At 37.7% G+C, this 21325-nt stretch overlaps 1 protein-coding gene across 4 annotated transcripts in view; it reads left to right on the forward strand.

The window, feature by feature from the left end:
• ATP6V1C1 (ATPase H+ transporting V1 subunit C1) overlaps positions 1-21325 on the forward strand; it is a 42035-nt gene that overhangs the window by 1187 nt on the left and 19523 nt on the right. For 3 of the 4 annotated variants that reach the window (XM_008689229.2, XM_008689228.2, XM_040625834.1), the window contains exons 2-3: positions 16287-16457; positions 17669-17736. In XM_008689229.2, the coding sequence (XP_008687451.1) occupies positions 16326-16457; positions 17669-17736 (200 nt within the window). In that variant the 5' untranslated portion in view covers positions 16287-16325. The remainder of the gene's footprint in view (positions 1-16286; positions 16458-17668; positions 17737-21325) is intronic. The other variant, XM_008689231.2, reaches the window with a different exon arrangement.

Here is a 21325-nt window from a genome sequence, read left to right on the forward strand (position 1 = left end):
GAAAGCCACAAGATTTGAAGGCCTGAAGATGAAAAAAAGAGTGCTTCTAGGGGAGTCAAAAGTCCAGGTTTATGGTGGATTTGAATTCCAGAGAAGTAAAAAATAAAGTTGGGGTCATGTAATGAAGACTTTGAATGATATTTAGTCATTCATTCAACTGATATATATTGAGCCTTATACCAAGTACTGTGCTGATATGGAGGTTTAGAAAACAGGATCACTCTTATAGAGCTTCCAGTCAGGTGGAGGATATGGGTCTTAATAAATAATTATGCAAGTGTGGAATGTGCTTAGAAGGAATAACAGTGGTGTGAAAGAGTTTGTAAAGGACATGGCCTTTATAGAACGTTCAAAGGAGGCATTTTGGAGCATACGACTTTCAAACTGACATCTGAAAAGAAGCTAAAAAAGCTGTGAAGATGTGAGTAAAAGTGTTCCAAACAGAAGAAACAGCGTATGTCAGTGCCCTGAGATGTGAAGAGGAATAAAGCTTTTGAGAAGTTGTAGGAGGACTAGCAGGGTAGAATTTGGAGAGAACTATGTGAGAGAGGCAGGCAGGGGAAGGCTGGGATCAGGCCCAGCAAGGCTTTTATCCTAAAAGCAAAGGGAAGCCAGTGAAGATGTTAGGTGGTAGAGGGAATTAGAAGTGTTTTTTAAAAATAAAATTTTGTTGAGAATGTGGAGGGTGCAAAACTGAATGAGGGGAAACCACTTCGGGAGGACATTGTTGTAATTTCTGCCAAGAGATGGCAAAGCAATTTAATAGTTTCCTCCTGTAGGAAATGGAGAGCCACTGAAGGATTTGAAGGCAGGCTACCTTTTCTCTCCACTAAGGAATTAAGGAGAAGGTTTAACCGTGTTCACTTTTAGAGGAGCTAAGGAGTTGGGGAATGATTAGATTGTATTTTGACCCTTCACTGAGTGTAGTTATAACTACCCTTAAGCAGTCCTGAGGACAGGGGAGGCTGGATCATTTGGGGGTTGACTGGAGATTCCTTTGCAAAAATCTGTTTTGGCCTTCTAGACTTATCCTTTGGTAATGTTACTCCTCCAGCGTACTTTTCATTGAATAGTAGTAACAGGGTGGACTCAATTAACTTTCATGTTTATTTTGTTCTCATAGGTCTTTGAGAGAGAGTAGATGAAAATGCATTTCATTTTGTAGATAGGAACCTGTCTAGACCCTTGGAACTAGAAACAGATTTGTCTCAGTCTGACAGAACTTTCACAGTGTGCTGACTGCTGGTATATTGTTCCTGCTGATTACCTACATAATACTTAACCACAATCATATCTAGAGAGGGTGAGTTTCCAGAAGTACGTTGTAATCTTTGATTCAGCACGTTAGCACTTTTGGTGAACTTTTTCTAGCAGGACACCTTCAGGATTTGGCAGTGGTGGTCAGCGCTTTAAAAACTGCTTTTCTGTAAGCTTGGGTAGAGCTAGTCAATTCACAGTTCTGCCGGAGGAGATAATAAGCGACAAAGTGGAACTCACAGTGCTCAGGTTGTCAATCACGGTTCTTTGGCAACAAGCAAGTTTCAAGTTGTGGTGAAGTTCGAGCCTTGGGGTTGTGTCTCAGAACTCCCGGATCTTTTTCTCTTTTGGTGTATCTTGCAGGGACTACATAAAATCTAAAGAAACAGTACTCGGGATCTGACTGAAGTAAATCCTGAGAGCTAGGTACTTAGTGTAATTCTGCTTTTAGAACTGGCCAGAAGATTTTAATTTTTGGCATATCAGTATTAGGAACCTCATTTACATTGGCTTTTACAACCTAAAAAGTAAATTCAGGGCTTCAGAAATTTTATTTTGTGATTATTTCCATAACTCGTGAGATAATTCCATTGGCCAAAGAGCAAAACTGGAATGCCAAAATAAACCTTTGCAGAAGGATCTCCTTGGAGTCCACCAGTTCCTAAGCAATCTTCCTATTGAACTTGAGTCTGTTTAGGGATAGCTACAGTTTTGATTTAGTATTTCCTAGTTAAATTTTGTTCTTGTACATATTTTGATCTGTCTGCGGAAGTAAATCTTTTTCACCCTTTGGATGTGCAATTATATGCTGTTTTAGTTGTACACTAATTCATGTTAGATTCTCATTTCATCGACATTTTTAAGACATAGTAGAAACCATTACTATAGTGCCCTTGGAAAGATAGCTCAGGCAATGACCCAGGTTATTCTAAAATTTCTTATTGACACGAGTGACCCTTGGAACCAGAAATTTCAAACTGTATTCTTGATAATGAAGCAGAATTATTTTCTAGTGGTAAATCTACTTGTAATGTTATATCACTGTGTAAATCTGCTCAACATTTATTGAGTTCAGAAAGGAGTCAGGTGGGCAGTGGAGGAGAGGTGCTTTGATTACATCAGAGAATAAAAGAGCATTACCTCTTTATCTAAAATGAGGTGTGTGTGTATTTGAAAATGAAATTCCAGGTAGGTGCAAAAACGGTGTTTTATGAAAAGAAACATATATTTTTAAGGAAACTGTCAGTGAATAGGAAGTTATTTGTAAATTAAGCTGATTAACAGGTGGATTAACTTTACCATGAAGGGTTTTCATTATGAAGCAGGCTATAGCTTAATGTGTCTGTATGGATGTTACTGGCATTTTGGGCAGGACGGTCTGTTGTTTGGTCCCCATCCACTAAATGCAGTTAGTAGCCTCCATGTTGGGACAACCTAAAATGTTCCCATACATTTCCAAACTCATGGAGGAGAGAGGTACCATTTGGTTACAAAACACTTGCATGTGGTGCTACCGTTTATTCGACAGATATTTGAGTGTTTGTTAAGTGACAGGCACTCTCTTAGATGTTGGGGGTATAGAAGTTAAGAGTAGTATTTTAATAAACTAGCATGTAAAATGTGTATAGTCACTAGCTGTGTGATCTTGGGCAGATAATTTCATTAATTGTCCTTTAATCTACAAGTGGGGGTGGTAATAACATCTTTGAAGAAGTTAAACACAAAATTGCATAGCATATTGACGTGCTTATCACATAGTGCATATTCAGTAAGTGGTTGCACTCTGAATAAACAGAATCTCAAGCTTACTGGAGTGATGAATTGGGGAAAACTAACTTGTTTTAAGTCTGTAACTTGGTGAATTTCAGGCTACATTGTGTTAGAGATATAAGCATCTTCTGGTGGAATTTGGTATTGTGGTCCAATCACTGTTATAAAATACCAGCCCAAAATAAAAGAGAAGGAACACTTTGGGAGCCATGAATGTAGATTCAGGGATTCCCCTGTCATGGAAGGAATTGTTTGTTCCTTGGGTCATTGCTGAGTTGCCTGTGACAGAGAGGAAGTCTCCGGGAGCTCAGAAGGTCCTGATGATTACTTTCAGTAATAGGTATACAGTGCCCTCTTGCCATTTCTACCAATTCATCTAGCTTTACTAAAAATTACAAGAAATTTTCCCTAACACACACTAACACACCTCCGCTTCCCAACATTTCAGTTTTTATGACCGATATCTGTGCAAAAGTTAAGGCTTGGCTTTTACAAGTTTATTTTTAGTGAACTGTGAAATAAAAAGATGGTGGTTTACGGTGCTTGGGTGGCTCAGTCAGTTAAGCATCCAACTCTTGATTTTGGCTGAGGTCGTGATCTTGTAGGTCGTGGGATTGAGTCCTGCATCGGACTCTGCGCTCAGTGGGGAAGTCTGCTTGAGAGTCTCTCCCTCTCACCCCCCCACTCCCTCGCTCATGCACTTGTGCGTGCACTCTCTCCCCTTCTCTCTCTCTCAAATCTTTTAAAAAAAGATGGTAGCTTATGAAATATGTCTATTAAAGATAAAATTGTCTTTCATCTTTAAATGTATTATGGCATGAAATTTAGGTACCCTGTAATGGGATTATAGAGCAATTTTAAATATTACAGTTGAAAACAAAAAGGCAAAAATTAAGATTTATTTAAAGAAAGTACGTGTTCTTGCAATTTCTAAATTCGTTCCAAATGAATCATGAAACTACTCCTTGAAAGGTAAAATTCCCCTTTTAGTTATTGGAAACTTTTAAACAAGTTTTATTACCAGTAAGCCCTTCCCACAACCTCAGTTAGATGCTTCTGTTTTGAAGGGTAGAATTTTAATATTCAGAGAGGAAACAGTTGTTTTTACTTTTTATTTGTATGGTGTTAACAATTTCTGGGGAAGGATGTGGCAGCTTTTTAAAATGAATGGATTGTGGTAAATCTTTTACGTGATGAATTCTCTTAAAAGTCGATATATTGCAATTGGAAGGCTGTGTGATATTTCACTGACATCTGAGGTGTTTCTTCTTGAGCTTGTTGAAATAGGCCACTTTAGTAAACTTGGTATTTTCAAGGACTGAAAAGGTTTTGCATGTAAACCACCGTCAGTCTTAATTTGTTGTGAAATTTTATTTACTGTGAAAAGTGGTTGCATTTCAGAGACTGTTGGTTTCTTGAAAGTATTAAAATCAGTTAAGTATTGAACACTTACTGGGGTTCAGTACTGTTTTCTATGGTTGCTCCTGTGTTGGGTCAGGCTCACACCTTTAAGAAGAAATGCCAGCAGATCTCTGTTTGAGCTTATAATCCTAACCTTTTATGTTGTGGTGGTTATTACTTTATTGTTTTTTATATTTACATCAGTTGTGGTAGAAAAATAATCTACAGCCTTCAAATTCCCAGAAGTGGGTTGACACAGTAAATAAACAGTCTCAGAGCTTTGTACCCAGGTTTTCCTTTAGTCTCTCCTTTTCATTCTCCCATTTTGAAAAATAATTGTTACTTTTTTTTTTAAAGCAGCATACTTACAGCAGTCAGGCAAAATAGTATTTTAAAAATTGGACCAGTGTTTCTCTTGTGCTCCAGTGTAGCTTTTTTTTTTTTAAAGATATTATTTTTAGAGAGAGAAAATGTGTGTGTGCGTGCACACACATGCACGAGCAGGGGGGCGGGGCAGGGGTGTAGAGAGAGGGAGGGAGAGAATCCCAAGCAGGCTTTGCCCTGAGCACAGAGCCTGCCTCGGAGCCTGCCTCGGGGCTTCATCTACCGGCCCTGAAATGATGACCTGAGCTGAAATCAAGAGTCAGACACTTAATCGACTGAGCGACCCAGGAGCCCCTCCAGTGTATTCTGCTTCGATTTTTTTTTTTCTGTTGTCGTCTGTGTTAAGTTTTCCTCCCACCCCTAACAGCACACAAAGACCTACCTACTCATTCAGACCTGTGTGCACATGATTGTAAGCTCCTTCAAGATAGGGAGTGCATTTTATTTGTTTGCTTTTTAGATCCTACCACAGTTCTGAAAACTTAAGCACCCACAGCATTTGGTGACATGAATGATGTGACCCTAAATTGAAAACAATTACAGTTAAGCAAGAGATATGTGACAAAACACCAAATAGATGTCTGCTTTAATGCAGTTAATTACATGGGTTTAAATGGGTTGAGGGAGAACGTACTGAGGGGAACATACTGGTTTGGGATTATAATGGATTTAGTGCCTGGTTAGGCTTAGTTGGGAAAAACATTTTGTTAAGGGAAGTTTGAGTTGGTTTAGACAGGAAGAGAAGTTTTGTGCAAAATGGACTATCTGAGCAGAGGCAAGTAGGAAGAGAACTAAAGGCAGGCCCGCCTGAGGTCAAGATTGATAGAATTCAGAAAGATTGTGAAGGTAAGGCAGAAAAACTCAGACAAGGACACTAGTTGTGATGACAGTGCAGACTGGCAGATTTGAGTCTTATTTCCAAGAAAGAAGCAAACTAGGAGCATACGTATTTGTGAGTTATTCAGCCTCCTATCACCAGTATTTTTAGAGCTGGAAAAAATTTTCAAGGGAATGTTTTGGGAATGAATCAGGACCCTACACTGTGGTCACAAAGCCCCTTGCTATGTTTATGTAGGGCATTCAAAATCCTCTGTATTCTTTCCTTCATAAATTAAATAAAAATTTGCGTTTCTTGAGCACAGCGAGTTTACTCAGATTTTGTTTTGTTCTGTACTTGATTTTATATTTCATATTGCTTTTCACTTTTTAAGTTTATAAGTTGCCATAGATAACATGCAAAAAGTGGGTTGATACATAAGGTTTCTGAGCACCACAGAACAAAAATCATTTCTGTATTATAGAACTAGCAATACGGGGGATATTAATAGTGGCAAGTTGTATCTTTTTAATGCTTTCAAATGAATTTATATTTTATCAATCATGGTACCACGTTATACATTTCCAAATTAATTACACATGTATGAATGTGTGGGACATTTATTCAAGCTCTATCTGTTCTTTTATTTTTTTTAACGAAAGTGAACATTTCTCCCCTTATTGCCAAAGCAATGCATTTCCATTGTTGTGCTCACAGTATAACTACAGTCAAGCCTTGCTTTGAAGCCTACTTAAAAAAAAAAAAGGAATTTAAAAAGCCGAAAAATACACCTAAAGTGAAAAATTCACTTTGTGAGATGAATAGCAGAATACTCTAAAGAAAAGTTCAGCAGTGTAGAAGATAGAGCAAGAGGGTACCCAAACTGAAGCACAGAAGAACAACTGAAAAAAATGGAGAGAAGCTTTTCGACCTGTGGGACAATATTGGGTGGTTTAACATGTGATTTTTGTCTCAAAAGAAGGGAAAGGGAAGCAGAAAAAAAAAATTGAAGAAGATAATGGGTGAAATTTTTTCAAATTTGATGAACACTAAACAGAGATTCAAGAAGCTCAGTGAAGTCCAGGCTGTGGAGTTGGCAAATTTTTCTTAAGCCACAGCATATGTTAGCAAAGACGAACTTGGTAAATTAGACAGCAGTACTGAACACTTCACAGCAGTAAGTGTTGGGTGAGCACATATAACAGCTGGAACTTGCATACCTTGGTAATATATCTACTTTGGGAAACAGTTTGGCAGCTTCTTATGAAGTTAAGTATATGCTAATTATTCAACCCAGGAATTCCACTTCTTGACGTTTTTCCAAGAGAAATGAAAATATATTTTCACAGAAAGTTTGTAGTGGAATGTTCATAGCACCTTTTTTGTCAATGGCCCCAAACCAGAAACAGTCTAAATGTCCATCAACAGACAAATAAATAAGCAAGCTGTAGTACAGTCATGTAATAGTAAGCAATAAAACAATGTACTTCTACTGATGCACACAACATGGATAAATATCAAAGACTTGCAAAAGGAGTCCTATACAAAGAATATATAATGTATTTTCCATTTACAGTGAACTTCTAGATCAGGCAAAACTAATCTGTAGTTTCACAGCAGATCATCATCTGTCCAGGGCTGGCGGTGCAGTGGGAATTGACTGGGACTGGGTGTGAGGAAAGGCTTTAGAATGACAGAAGGGTTTTTAATCTTGGTTGTAGTGGTGGTTACACAGATGTGTACGTTTGTAAACTCATTAAACAGTACCTTTATAATGAGTGCAGTTTTGTATATAAATTGTATTTCAATAAATTGATTTTAAAAAATACAGGGGAAGTGAAGGGAGGTAACCAGTTACAAACCAGGTACTTTATGTTATCTCATTTAATTCTCACATTTATTCATTCAAGAGCATTCAGGGGCGCCTGGGTGGCTCAGTCATTTCAGCATCTGACTTTGGCTCAGGTCATGATCTCAGGGTCCTGAGGTCGAGCCCTGCGTAGGGCTCCCTGCTCAATGGGGATTCTGCTTGTCCCTCTTCCTCTGCCCCGCCCCCACTCATGAGCACGGGTGCGCGCTCTCTCTCAGATAAATAAATAAGATCTTAAAAAAAAAGGAATATTCATCAGATACTTTTTGAGGTTCTACATACTGGCCTCTATGCCAGGTACTGAGCTGTGAGCAAAAACTGTCATGGTTTCCACCTACTCTAGGGGCAGTTTATTTAGAAGAAAGACATTATTAAAAAGTTGTCCCTCAGGGAAATACTGAAAAGAAGGTGCTATGAAAGCATATAATACATTTCATTCTTAGCATACAATGATATATGTTATCATCTTAGCAAATCATGATGTAAGATACATATTATATATCTCCTAATATATGAGGCACTTTCTGTGCCTTGGTTTCTTTGTTTGTAACTATTACCTATCTGATAAGGTTGTTTAAACATACTAAACATACTATGTATGGAGTGTTTTGACTGGTGCTAGTAAATAGGAAGTGCTTCATAAGTGTTGGCTGTTATCTTGATGACATTTGACAATTCTAATTGTCTAATGTTGCAGGGGTACACCTGTGCTAACTCGGGGAACACTGGAGTAGGACAAGGTTTTGGGGAAGAGATTAAGAGTTTGACTAGAAACGTTGGGTTTTAGGTGCTTTTGAGACATCCAAGTGGAGACGTCTTGTAGTTAGTTGAGGAGGCTTGTTGGGTACAGCTCTAGATGCAGCGGAGGGGCCTGGGGCTGGAGATGAAAATTTGGGAGAGTGTTTAGTGTCTAGCCTGGAATTTCCTTGAGTATAGATAACATCTTCAAGAGAAAAACTATACACACATTTTTAAATTTTTTAAAAAAGATTTAAAAAAAAATTTTTTTTTAAAGATTTTATTTTATTTATGTGACAGAGAGACAGCCAGCGAGAGAGGGAACACAGCAAGGGGAGTGGGAGAGGAAGAAGCAGCCTCCCAGCCGAGGAGCCCGATGTGGGACTCGATCCCGGAACGCCGGGATCACGCCCTGAGCGGAAGGCAGACGCTTTAACAACTGCGCTACCCAGGCGCCCCTTAAAAAGATTTTTTAAAAAATTGAGAGAGTGCGCAAGTGGGAGTTGGGGCAGAGAAAGAGAAGCAGACTCCCAGCTGAGCATGAAGCCGGTTGCAGGGCTTGATCCTGTGACCCTGAGATCATGACCTGAGCTGAAATGAAGAGTCAGACGCTTAACTGACTGAGCCACCCTGGCACTCTGTGTATACACATTTATAACCACATACAGCAGAGGGACTTAGAACTAGATCTGAGTTTTGAGGAACTCCAACGTTTGATTGGAGTACCTTTTAATTTTCTCTTTGTTTAACATATGATTTGTCTCTATTTATGTTGACTTCCAATATATAAGATGAAATAAAGGGAAATGATTAGGAATTCAGAGCAGCATTCAGAGGAGGTGGAAGTGTCTAGGTTCTTGATGAGAAGATAACCATCGAACACCCGATTTTGACTCTTTCCTGCAGCTGAGATAAAGGGGGAAATGTGTTTAACAATATGGATTTCATCTTCTGATCCCAAAAAGCATATATGTATATTCATCTGCAAAGACAAATTTTATTTGGAACTGAGCTTAAAGTTTCTTAAATTTAAAGATTTTTTTTTTTTTTTTTTTTTGAGTAAGCCCTACACTCAGTGTGGGGCTTGGACTCAGTGACCCTGAGATCAAGTGTCACATCTCTGCCAACTGAACCAGCCAGGCACTCCTTAAGGAGAAATTTTTTTATGTGACTGTGTCCACAGGATAACAGTGGACATTGTTCAGAAACAGAGAAAAAGGGATTTTGCAAAAGACTTACTGATGCTATTCTCATGGGCATTTCTTACATTCATCATTTTGTTGACTTCTTCCAACAGCTCTATGAAGGGATTTGTAATATTCCACAGATGAGGAAACTAGTGAGAGGATAGAGTTAGGATTTTAACTCTTATGAACTCCAAAGTTTGTGCTTTTTTCTTTCTGAAATCCAGGTCTCTTTTTAAATTTAATTTATATTCTATCTCTAGGTCTTTTGAATCTCTTATTTTATTTATTTTGCTTTTCTGTTTGGAGATATCATTGTTCCTTCTAGGAGCTAGGATAGTTTGCGATGCTGGGTGTTGCTGTTTTAGAAATTGTGGTGATCCTGGATGAAACGAAAAGGGAAGGGAAGCTCAGATCAGGTCGCATTATCTGAAGAATTCCTCGGGCCTGTGGGTTGCTCAGAGCCTGGAAGGAAACAGAACGAAAGGGTTTAAGGTTACAGGTGGATCTCTCCAAATAGGGAGAGCTCAGGTGGGTCTGAGTGCAGAACATTTTCTTCTAGCATGACACAATAGAAAGAACATAGCTTTACAGTCAAACGCAGTGAGATTTGAACCCCATTTGCCACTTGTATAACCTTGTAAATTAGTAACCTCTCCAAGTATTACTGCCTAGCTCATAAGGCTGTCTTGAGTAAGTGAAATAGCATAGGAGACGTGTCTAACACAGTATCAAACATAGAGGACACCTCTTCCTCCCCATAACCAAACAGGCCCCAGAGAGGGCTCCAGTTGAAAGATGGAATTAGAATACTTTCTGTAAGTTTCCTAGATGTTTTTTAAGTTTCTTTTTTTTAGTAATCTCTGCACCTGACGCGGGGCTCAAACTCACGACCCTGTGATAGAGTCATGTGTTCCCCTGACTGAGCCAGCCAGGCACCCATTTTCTAGACGTTAGTAGACTCCACTTTTGCTTAGAATTATCATGACGTTATTTCATTTGATCATAGTAAAAGCTCAATGAAATAGGGTAGGACAGGTATTTATAGATAAGAAATGGGGTGCTTTTTCTTCTTGAAATATTTTGGAAACCTGTTGGATGAAAAAGATTTTCTAGAACTCTAAATGGTATGATAGTGACATCTACTGTAATAGCTCATATTATTACAGTCTTTGAAGAAGCTGCATTTTGGATAATTTTTAAATCTCAGGAATTGGATCGGAAGAATTAACATAGTTAAAATGTCCATGCTACCCAGAGCAATCTACACTTTCAATGCTATCCCGATCAAAATACCGAGGACATTTTTCAAAGAACTGGAACAAATAGTCCTTAAATTTGTATGGAAACAGAAAAGGCCCCGAATCTCCAAGGAACTGTTGAAAAGGAAAAACAAAGCTGGGGGCATCACAATGCCGGATTTCGAGCTGTACTACAAAGCTGTGATCACAAAGACAGCATGGTACTGGCACAAAAACAGACACATAGACCAGTGGAACAGAATAGAGAACCCAGAAATGGACCCTCGGCTCTTTGGGCAACTAATATTTGATAAAGCAGGAAAAAACATCCGGTGGGAAAAAGACAGTCTCTTCAATAAATGGTGCTGGGAAAATTGGACAGCTACATGCAAAAGAATGAAACTTGACCACTCTCTCACACCATACACAAAAATAAACTCCAAATGGATGAAAGACCTCGATGTGAGACAGGAATCCATCAAAATTCTAGAGGAGAACATAGGCAGCAACCTCTACGACATCGGCCAAAGCAACCTTTTTCATGACACATCCCCAAAGGCAAGAGAAACAAAAGATAAAATGAATTTATGGGACTTCATCAAGATTAAAAGTTTCTGCACAGCCAAGGAAACAGTCAGAAAAACTAAGAGGCAGCCCACGGAATGGGAAAATATATTTGCAAATGACACTACAGATAAAGGACTGGTATCCAAGATCTACAAAGACCTTCTCAAACTCAATACACGAGAAACAAATAAACAAATCAAAAAAAGGGGAGAAGATATGAACAGACACTTTTCCAATGAAGACATACAAATGGCTAACAGACACATGAAAAAATGTTCAAAATCATTAGCCATCAAGGAAATTCAAATCAAAACCACACTGAGATACCACCTTACGCCAGTTAGAATGGCAAAAATAGACAAGGCAAGAAACAACAATTGTTGGAGAGGATGTGGAGAAAGGGGATCCCTCCTACATTGTTGGTGGGAATGCAAGTTGGTACAGCCACTCTGGAAAACAGTGTGGAGGTCCCTTAAAAAGTTAAAAATTGAGCTACCCTATGATCCAGCCATTGCACTACTGGGTGTTTACCCCAAAGATACAGACGTAGTGAAGAGAAGGGCCATATGCACCCCAATGTTCATAGCAGCAATGTCCACAATAGCTAAATCGTGGAAGGAGCCGAGATGCCCTTCAACAGATGACTGGATTAAGAAGTTGTGGTCCATATATACAATGGAATATTACTCAGCTATCAGAAAGAATGAGTTCTCAACATTTGCTGCAACATGGATGGCACTGGAGGAGATAATGCTAAGTGAAATAAGTCAAGCAGAGAAAGACAACTATCATATGATTTCTCTCATCTATGGAACATAAGAACTAGGATGATCGGTAGGGGAAGAAAGGGATAAAGAAAGGGGGGGTAATCAGAAGGGGGAATGAAACATGAGAGACTATGGACTATGAGAAACAAACTGAGGGCCTCAGAGGGGAGGGGGGTGGGGGAATAGGATAGACCGGTGATGGGTAGTAAGGAGGGCACGTATTGCATGGTGCACTGAGTGTTATACGCAACTAATGAGTCATCGAGCTTTACATCGGAAACCGGGGATGTACTGTATGGTGACTAACATAATATAATAAAAAATCATTAAAAAAAAATCTCAGGAAGAACTTAATTGATTTAATCACCTATTTTGAGGGGAGAGGAGCTTTAAAATGTCATCAGATATACTTTAACAGAACCATTTGTATAAATAATTATAATCAAACCTCAAATTCCCAAAAACTACCATCACGTAGAAGATCTGAATTATTAAAAGAGGTTGAAAGATATTATTGGATTCTCTAATCAACCAAGAATTTTAAAATTCAAGGTTGTCCTGTAATTGGTGTTTGGGCTAAAAAAGCTAGATTTGATAAGTGTGAGAATATTAGATGGAGGAGACCAGAGATAGGGAAGAGCCAAAGCTGAAGTGGCCAAAGGCAAGTGAAAAGATAGCAAGGTTTGGAGCTGCTTAGGTGAGGTGGCCCAGGTACAGTAGAGAACAGGATTATACAACGACAGGAAAGCAGGAGATAGACCTACAACATTTCATCAGGAATTTAATTTAAAAAGCAACTTACTGAGATGGATCCTGTAATTAATACAGGTGTAGTCCAAGCTCTGACCTTTACTACCTTATGTGATTAGAGCTGCTGAATATGTTGACCCTAAAGTATTTTTTAAAAATCCCAAAACATCAAAAAGGTTTCTGTTCTATATATATATATATTCTATCTATATATATATATATTTTTTTTTTTTTTAAAGATTTTATATATTTGACAGAGAGAGAGAGACAGCCAGCGAGAGAGGGAACACAGGCAGGGGGAGTGGGAGAGGCAGAAGCAGGCTCCTAGCGGAGGAGCCCGATGTGGGACTCTATCCCAGGACTCTGGGATCACGCCCTGAGCTGAAGGCAGACGCTTAACGACTGAGCCACCCAGGCGCCCCTGTTCAATATATTTTTATACTTGGTCATAACATAAACAGATTAGAAAGCATCTTTGCTAGTATTAGAAAAGTTGTGCTTGGAGGATTAACGTAGTAACGAGACTATTCTCTGGATATTCCATTTGAGAGTTCATTAGAATTATAGTTTTTATAAATTTGCTAAGTATTCTGTTTTATTTTTTCATAAAGTAATTACATTCTTTTAACAGTTAAAATATTTCGTTTTGAAATATTTCAAGTATACAGAAAAGCTCAAATATTTCAGATTGACAGATATCCATGTACCCACTACCCAGATTTGACAGGTACTAACATTTTGCCATATTTTCCCCAGATATTTTTTTAAAGAAATCTTAAATACATAGCTAAAGCACCTTTCTCCTATGCATGTTTCTATATTTTCTGTAAATACATATTTATGAACAATTTATACCATTACGTGGGGACTTCATTTGGTAACTGCTTTGGAGAACTGTTTGACAGTACCCAGCAAAGTTGATGATGGTTTTTGTCGTTATCTCATAATACATAACAAACGACCCCAAACTTCAGTAGCTTAAAACAGTGGTTTCTTATTTCTCCTGATTCTGTGGGTTGTCTCAGTGCTGCTTCTGCTTGTTTCACCTGGGTTCATTGATGGGGCTGCGTTCAGCTGGAACATTCACTACGCTGGAAGTTTCAAGAAACTGAGCTATTTCGCAGTTTATGCTGGTTGTCAGCCCTAGTGTTGCTGTTTCTCTGCCATGTGGCCTCTTTATTTTCCAGTAGACTAGACTACATGCTTCCTTCCATGGTGGTCTGAGAAAAAGAAACAGAGTGGAAGTTGCAAGGTCTCTTGAGGCCTGGGCCCTGAACTCACATACTGTGGCTTCCTTGAGTTTTGTTGGTCAGAGCAAGTCACAAGACCAGCCCAGATTCAAGATGAGGGGAAATAGAATCCATCTTTTGATGGGAGGAGTGGCAGTCACATTGCATTGGAGCATGGAAAGACTTGTCGCCTCCATATTTGGAGACAGTCTACCACATGATCATACTCAATTCAGCTGTTTTACTTCTGTCTGTCTTGGAGAAACTCTTTCACCAAACCAGACATGCACAAGGTTGTTCACTGCAAAATTGTTTATAATAGCAAAAAAGTAAAATGTAACTATCCTTCCAGAGGAAAATGGGTAATAAATTTTAGGTTATTCATAAAATACCTCGTAGCACTTAAAATGAATGAACTACATTGCAAAAACAGGTTGAATGAAAAAATTAAGGAGGAAAAGAATATGGGTAGAATGATATTTATATAATAACTTAAAAATTTAACGTTTGAAGTTTCTCAGGTAGTGTAGTGATGGTTTTCAAGTCAATGTTTATCTGGATGACTTCTTTAGAACTTGGTGCTCTGAGTGGCTTCCTTCCATGGATGGTCAGTTAAGCTGTACTATTTTCTGGCCAGACTGAATGCTTTGTCTGGGCTTGCCATCGCTAACAAGCTTGTGTTTAGTTTGTTGATCATTTGAGAAAGTAGAGCTCTTAAATGCATCTTTATCGTTAATGTTGGAAAAATCATTTTAGAGTAGAATTTTTGAGATAGTCATTTAATATCACCATCTAAATTTATACCAGTTTAACCTGTCTGAATTTCTTACCTGTAAATGGGGAGGATGATATGTATCTCATAGAGGTGTTGGGAAGACCGAGATGATGATGTATGAAACATTTACAGCAGTACCTGGTATATAGTAGATGCTCTACAAACAGAAATTGGAAAAAAATAAGTAAGTATATAGAATGGCATCTGTGTTCAGTGCACTTTGAGTTGTATAATAATTGCATGGGATTACTTCAATTATAATTCTAAAATTAGATTGAGTGAAATTATGAAATTAATAGAAGTTCATTATGATTAGCTATAATACTTTACATTTTAAAGGAAATTTAAATTTACAAAGTCTTTTCACATTCATTATATGATTTTGTTATCAGGACAACTTTGTAAGGTAGTTATTTTCTATTCAGGAGAGTATCAGCAGTCACTGGTAGTAGGAAAGTTTATGGTGGTTCTAATGAAGACATATTAAAGTGGAAATAATAATACAGTAGTATTTTCATTTTTATGAGTTTGTGTACTTTACCTACTTAGATTCTGAATAGATTGGCTCTAGACTTTTATTTTTCCATGTGAGAGGGAGGGAGGTTGTAGAAGAGGGTTGGTTGTGTCTTTTTTTTTTAAGATTTTATTTATTTGAGATAGTGCAAGCAGGGGGAGCGGCAGGCAGAGGGAGAGGGAGAAGCAGGCCCTCTCTAATGAGCAGGAAGCCCAATGTGGGACTCAATCCCAGGACCCTGAGATCATGACCTGAGCCGAAGGCAAACCAACTGAGCCACCCAGGCACCCAGGGGTTGGTTGTGTCTTAATGGAAAGGGGATCCACAGCCTCTCACTCAGATCCAGTGGTGTTGTATCAACCCCCCCATCATATTTTTACGTGTAAGGCCAATTGGCAAGATTTTTTTGCAAATTTATAAATGTTTGATGGCAGCTAAGTATATGCCAGTGATTTGAGGAGGTTCCTTTAGGTTGAATATGGATTAAAGTTAACGACCGATTTGGCTAACTTTGTAGGGGTTGCTAAGCCAGATGTGACAAATTTATTTAGTGGCTACTGTTCAAATGCACTGGTTCAATTCCTTCTCAAAGGTAAAAGTTATGCATGTTTTTAAATTTCCTATTTGGGTTTTATGTTTTAAAAGTTTAAGATAAACCTATGCATTTGTGACTCTTCTACTTTTTTTGTGAAATGAAACTGTTGGTAGCTGGTATTTTAAGTAGTCTCACTTCTTTGAATAATTCCCATTTTAGATGTTTTGTAATTTAAAAAAATTAGATACTTCATGTGTTAGGTCTTTTTGTCATTTTTTTTCCTCGTATCATAAATAAATCCCCTTTTACCATTTATGTGGATTTACTTCTGGTAAGTAAATTTGACTTTTCTTGGATCACCTGCCATTGTTGGATTATTTTTGAAGCAGGTTAATATTTATCTCATCCTGTGACTCAAATACTTTAGGAACAAATGGTATTAAAAATATTTTTTGTTTGTTTTGGTTTTTTTTTTTTTACCTTTCAGAGTCACTCTTGATTTTGGAAAAAATACTTGGTAACAAATATGACTGAGTTCTGGCTTATATCTGCTCCTGGGGAGAAAACATGTCAGCAAACTTGGGAGAAATTGCACGCGGCAACTACGAAGAACAATAATCTTGCTATTGCTTCAAAGTTTAACATTCCTGACTTAAAGGTAAAACTGCATGGCACAAAATAGTTTATCAAAATATGAGTTCATCATGAAGAGGACAGGTGTCTCTGCTTACCTTTAGAAAAAAGAGATATCTGGGTTCCTTCAAAAAAAGCGCTCATTTCTAGCCGTTGGCATAATTGAAAACTTATCTTGTTCTCTCTGATGTTCAGATTTTAAATAATGAGGAAATTGAGATTTTAAAAGTAAACTACCAAAGTGAGATAACATTTTTTTAAACTTTTGTGCTTTTCTAAATTATAATTTAAATTGTAATGAGAAATCTTATGAAAATATTTGACATACTTCTTTCACAAATATCTTCAGAAGTGAAAAATCTTAGTAATATATATTAAATTTCACACTGAACCTAATTTTTTGTTAATTAAATTCATACAGTGTTCAGTAATGTTGTAACTGTTTTACCATTTTACCTCTTTAATCATAGTTGGCAAATCTTGCCTCGTTATTTAATGTAGCTAATTTATTTAACATTTATTGAACACCCATAACCTAGCAGCCTCAAAGGGAAGCAGACTGTCAGTAATTTTACTGAATGGAAAAAATCATATTTTATGTTGCTGTTAACTTAGCAGGCATTCATTTAAGACATACTTAAAATTGCTGGTTCTTGGGGCGCCTGTGTGGCTCAGTTGTTGGGCATCTGCCTTGGCTCAGGGCGTGATCCTGGCGTTCTGGGATCGAGCCCCACATCAGGCTCCTCCTCTGGGAGCCTGCTTCTTCCTCTCCCACTCCCCTTGCTTGTGTTCCCTCTCTCGCTGGCTGTCTCTATCTCTGTCAAATAAATAAAATCTTAAAAAAAAAATAAAATTGCTGGTTCTTAATATTTTGGAAGTTACAAATTCCTTTGAGACACTGATAGTCATGGACCCCTACTTCAGAGCTGCTGTTGTAAACCTGACTTCAGATGATCCACCCGTCACTGGACAGTACAGGCAGAGGCATAGGCCTGCCGTCGTGGAATCTGCACATCTTAGATAGTGGTTCTACCCATGAATTAGAGGATTATCTTATACATATAAATGCCTTTGAAATGTCTGACAAACATTTTTTAACCACACTTGCACATTATGAAATAAAATGTGGAAAACTTAAGATTTGTGGGCCCTTCAAATCAAGATGTTGTATCACCGTGTAAAAAAAAGGGGGGGGGGATGAAACTTAGGTAGTAAAATGGTCTATTTCCCTTCTAGGTTGGCACACTGGATGTCTTGGTTGGTTTGTCGGATGAACTGGCTAAACTGGATGCATTTGTAGAAGGGTAATGTACTTATATGCATAGACTAGAGCAAAATGAGGCTACCTGGACATTGGGGTTATTATCACATGTATATTCTGCTTATTGGAATGGTTTTTAGAAAATAATGACTTTTTTTCTTTTGTAAATCACCTTTATAAAGGTCCAATTTATATACAATAAAATACACCTGTGTGAAGTATGAAAATGGACTGTCTTTAATATTTTTATTGAGATATAATTTACCATATAATTCACCGATTTAAAGTGTACAGTGATTTTTAGTATAGTCACAGAGTTGTACAGCCATCACCACAATCAGTTACAGTACATTTTCATCACTTTCCCACTACCACCATCACAAACCTCCTGTTCCTTGTCCCCTTTACTCCCTGCTCACTAATCTGTTTTCTGACATATGTATAAGGTTTGCTTATTCTGGACATTTCATATAAATGGAATCATACAAAATGTGGTCTCTTGGGACTGGCTTCTTTTCCTTGGCATGATGTTTCAAGGTGTATCCACGTCGTAGCATGGATTGATGTTTCATTTCTTTTTACTACCAAAGAATATTCTGTTGTACAGAAACACCGTATTTTATTAATCCAGTTACCAGTTGGTAGACATTTAGGTTATTTTTTTCCAGTTTTTGGCTAATAAGAATAATGCTGGTATGAATATTTGTGTACAAATTTTTGTATATTCCTATGTTTCATTTCTCTTGGATATGTACCTAGGAGTGGGGTTACTGGGTCATTTGGTAGCTCTACTTTTGACATTTTGAGGAACTGCCAAACTGTTTTCCAAAGTGGCTGCACCATTTTATAGTCCCACTAACAGTGTATAGAGGTTCTAATTTCTCTGCATTATTGACAGACTTGTTACTATTCATCTTTTTTATTATAGCCATTCTAGTGGATATGAAGTAGTATTTCATTGCATTTTCACTTTGCATTTCCCTAGTGACTAGTGATGTGTTGAGCATCTTTTCATGCATTTACACTGGCCATTTGTGTTTCTTCTTTTGGGAAATGTCTGTGGGGTCCTTTTCCCATTTTTTAACTGTCTTATTTGACTTTTTATTACTGAATTGTAAGAGTTCTTTATATGTTCTAGGGACAAGTCACTTATTAGATGTGAGTTGCACATATTTTCTTTCATTCTGTGGGTTGTCTTCACTTTCTTGATAGTGTCCTTTTAGGCACAGTTTTTTTTTTTTAAGATTTATTTACTCATTTTAGAGGGAGAGAGAGAGTGCATGCATGCAAGCAGGGGGAAGGACAAACGGAGAGGGCGAGGGATAGGATCTCAAGCAGACTCCCTGCTGAGCACTGAGCCTGCTGCGGGGCTCCATCTCAGACCCTGAGATCATGACCTGATCCAAAATCAAGGTTGGATGCTTAATTGATTGAGCCACCCAGGTGCCCCCCCCAATTTTTTAAAAAAAGATTTTATTTTTAATCTCTATACCCAATGTGGGGCTCAAACTCACAACCTCAAGATCAAGAGTCACTGCTCCACCAGCTGAACCAGCTAGGTGCTCCTGAATCATAAAATGTCTAATTTTAATGTCCAATGTATCTATTTTTTGTTGCTTGTGTTTTTGATATGTCTGAGAAACCATTGCCTAATTCAAAGTGACACAGTTTTATAGCTATGTTTTCTTCCATGAGTTTTATAGTTTTAGCTTTTACATTAAGTCTTACATCCTTTTTTTTTTTTTTTTTTAAAGATTTTATTTATTTAGAGTGTGAGTGAGTGGATGCGAGCAGGGGGAGAGAGAGAATCTCAAGCAGACTCTGTGCTGAGCATGGAGCCTGACGCAGGGCTCAGTCCCACAAATTTGAGATCATGATCTGAGCCAAAATCAACAGTTGGACACTTAACTGACTGAGCCACCCAGGCGCCCCAGGTCTTACATCCTTTTTGAGTTAATTTTTGTATATGATGTGAGGTAGGAGTCTCAAATTAATTTTTTTGCAATGGGTATCCAGTTTTCCTAGCACCATTTGTTGAAAAGACTGTTTTTTCTCCATTGAGTTGTCCTGGCACCCTTGCTGAAAACCAATTGATGAACATAAATGTGAGGGTTTATTTCTGAGCTTTCAGTTTTGTTTTATATTTCTTTCTAATCCTATTTCTATCTTTAAGCCAGCACCACATTATCTTTATTATTGTAGCTTTATAGTGTAAGTTTTGAAATCAGAAAGTGTGAATTCTCTTTGTCTTTCTTTTTCAAGGTTGTCTTGGCTATTCTTATTCCTTTCATTTTCATATGAATTTTAGGATCGTGTCAAATTTCTGGAAAGAAGTCAGCTGGAATTTTGATGGGGATTGTGTTGAATCTGTAGGTTAGTTTGGGGAGTATTGCCATCCTAACAATTTTAAGTCTTTGATTCATGAATATAAAATGTTATGCCATTTATTTGAAGATAGTGATGCTCTTGTTTTTAAAATTCAGTTATAGTAAAAGAGTTTTTCTAAACTATAGTTTCAGTCACTCCTGATACTTACTTGCTTTGTATTTCAGCTGAAGATGGATCTGGGATCCTTGATCACTTTTTGCATTTTGATTAATTGGCAGAACCAGTCTACAATCCCTTTGATTCTTGGAATACAGAGCATTTAAGTACTTAGGGTTTGGGTAAATAGGTACAATTTTGTAAGATACAGAATTTTGGAGAATCTTAGAAATGTGTATTTGATTGAAGCTCAAAGGGAACTTCTTGAAGTCTGTTTGGAAGGGTGTCCTATGTATGCTATTAAGCTTTTCTTTATTGATGGAACCACCATAATGCAATGTCTCTGGGTAATAGAGGCTGATGTTGCAGAGAGACCTTTTAACATGTCAGTGTATAGGAAGTAAATAGACCTAAAGATGTACTGATGGTCTTTAATATAGGAGGCAAAAAAGCCACTTAGGAGACAGGTTTATAGTAGATTAAGCAAGAGATATTAAAAGTTTTAAGTAAGACGAGGCACTTGGCAATAAGAATGAGTGAAAGGATGAAAGAAAAAGTAACAAAGTACTTTATGGATAGTAATTCCATGTATTCATTATAGGGCAGATGTGAAAATAATTATTGATGATATTCTCAGAGCACTATGGTATGAACATCTCTTGGTTTCTTGATGACACATTTTTAATTGAGAAAAAGTTTGAGGAAACTCTTTGTAGTTGCCATCCCTAAGGTGAGTATCTTCCCTACAGTCCCATCCCCTCATTAAAGTTTCAGGTCGTGACAACTGGAGACATGAGGAAGGGAGATGCCTGAGAATGTAATTACTCGGATCCTTATTAATCACCTCAGTGGCTCTGTAGGTCTTTGGGATGTCCTGAATTATAGCGTAAGGTTTGCTCGCATTTTTTAGGGAAGGAATCTGGGAAGTATTTGGATTAAATGTAGTTCATTTGGTTGTGGAATTAAAAGTTACCTATGCAGATTGTCCTCTGTTCTTTTCTGTACTGTTATGCAATCTTGTCTTTGTCAGTTTTTCTGAAACATATGAGGAATTTAAGAATCCTGTAGTTGTTAGACCTTGGTAGAATTGACAGATGGTAGCTTAATGACTTAAGTGTTCCAGTTTTTAAAGTCTGAACACTGTGATA

Source organism: Ursus maritimus, unplaced genomic scaffold, assembly GCF_017311325.1.
Source record: "Ursus maritimus isolate PB19 unplaced genomic scaffold, ASM1731132v1 scaffold_9, whole genome shotgun sequence".
Lineage (NCBI taxonomy): Eukaryota > Metazoa > Chordata > Mammalia > Carnivora > Ursidae > Ursus > Ursus maritimus.